The sequence below is a fragment of the Carlito syrichta genome, unplaced genomic scaffold (genome assembly GCF_000164805.1).
Source record: "Carlito syrichta isolate Samal-C Ts95f unplaced genomic scaffold, Tarsius_syrichta-2.0.1 Scaffold309649, whole genome shotgun sequence".
Classification (NCBI taxonomy): domain Eukaryota; kingdom Metazoa; phylum Chordata; class Mammalia; order Primates; family Tarsiidae; genus Carlito; species Carlito syrichta.
Genome location: NW_007253745.1, coordinates 103665 through 104895, shown reverse-complemented (window position 1 = coordinate 104895; position 1231 = coordinate 103665). Strand labels below are relative to the sequence as shown.

The 1231-nt window shown below is 55.5% G+C and overlaps 1 protein-coding gene across 1 annotated transcript in view; it reads left to right on the top strand.

The window, feature by feature from the left end:
• Positions 1-1012, top strand: part of EPHX1 (epoxide hydrolase 1) — a 69055-nt gene extending 68043 nt beyond the window's left edge. The window contains exon 9 of the mRNA XM_021717319.1: positions 883-1012. Within this exon, the coding sequence (XP_021572994.1) occupies positions 883-1012 (130 nt within the window). The remainder of the gene's footprint in view (positions 1-882) is intronic.
• Positions 1013-1231: the final 219 nt, after the last annotated feature.

The window sequence follows — 1231 nt, the reverse complement described above, 5'->3', positions numbered from 1 at the left end:
GGCCACTGCACTCCAGTCTGGGCAACAGAGTGAGACTCTAACTCAAAAAAAAAAAAAAATGAAAAACAATTGCCAGAATCCCAGTCTCCTTAGTAACACGGCTGAGACAAGAACCCTAGTTGCTCTGCTCTGGGCCCTCTCTCAGGTCATTTCTCTTAACAAGCGTATCTGCTGGGCTCTGAGGAAGACCCAGAGGCTGGGCCTCGTTCCTGTCCCCAGGAACTCCTAGTCCAGGCCGCCTCTGAGGAGTGCCATAAGTCCCCCAGGACACCCAGGAGTGGGAAGAAGTTCATTTCCCTGGAGAAACTGGGCCACCCCCTGAAGGGTGGGTGACTTTGGAAGCACCTTCTCTGGGGAGAGTCAAGGGGAGAAGGGTTGAGGCTGGGCATGAGTATGCATCTTGGACCAAATTGCCCAAGTTTGGACTCTCTACTTACCAGTAAAATGGAGATAATATTAGTACCTGTGTCCCATAGTTGGTTGTTGAGAGGAAAAAATGAATTAAATATACATCAGGAGCTTAGAACATGCTGCCTCGTAGTGGTCAGCACTGAGTTACCTGTCATCACAGTAGCTGGTGCCCTGTTCAGCATGCAGGGGCTGAGGGGTGATGCGAGGACAGGTCAGGGGCAGGAGAGAGGGGACAGAAGTGTGGAGGGGAAGGGGGTCTTGGGGCAACGAGACACTTAGAATAAACCATGCTTTCCAGTCTGGTGCCCTGGGCTCAGCCTGCCTGCGGCATGGGGCTAACTCCACACCTTGCAGTGAGGTCTGAGGAGGGAAGCCAGATGGGAAGAGCCTGGCACAGGCATGCCAAGTGGCAGCTCTTTGACGTCCAAACTGCATCTAGTGCTGAGCAGGTTTCGTGTTCTGCTTTCCCAGGAAGTTCTCCCTGGACGATCTGCTGACCAACGTCATGCTCTACTGGACGACGGGAACCATCGTCTCCTCCCAGCGCTTTTACAAGGAGAACCTGGGACAGGGCTGGATGGCCAACAAGCATGAACGGTGAGCCTGCCCAAGCCCCATGTGGGGGCCGCTGAAGCTGGGAGGACAGCCGGTCTTGAACTCAAGGGAAGGCGTTTGATGGTGGTATAAGTGCAGTCTTGCCCACAGGTCACGGCGGCTTTGGGATGAGAACACTCATCCAAGGTCGGGGCGCCTGGAGTGAACACCAGGCCTGGACCCCAGATGTCCCTCAAGCCTCCACCCCCCCCCCCCCCCCCCCCCC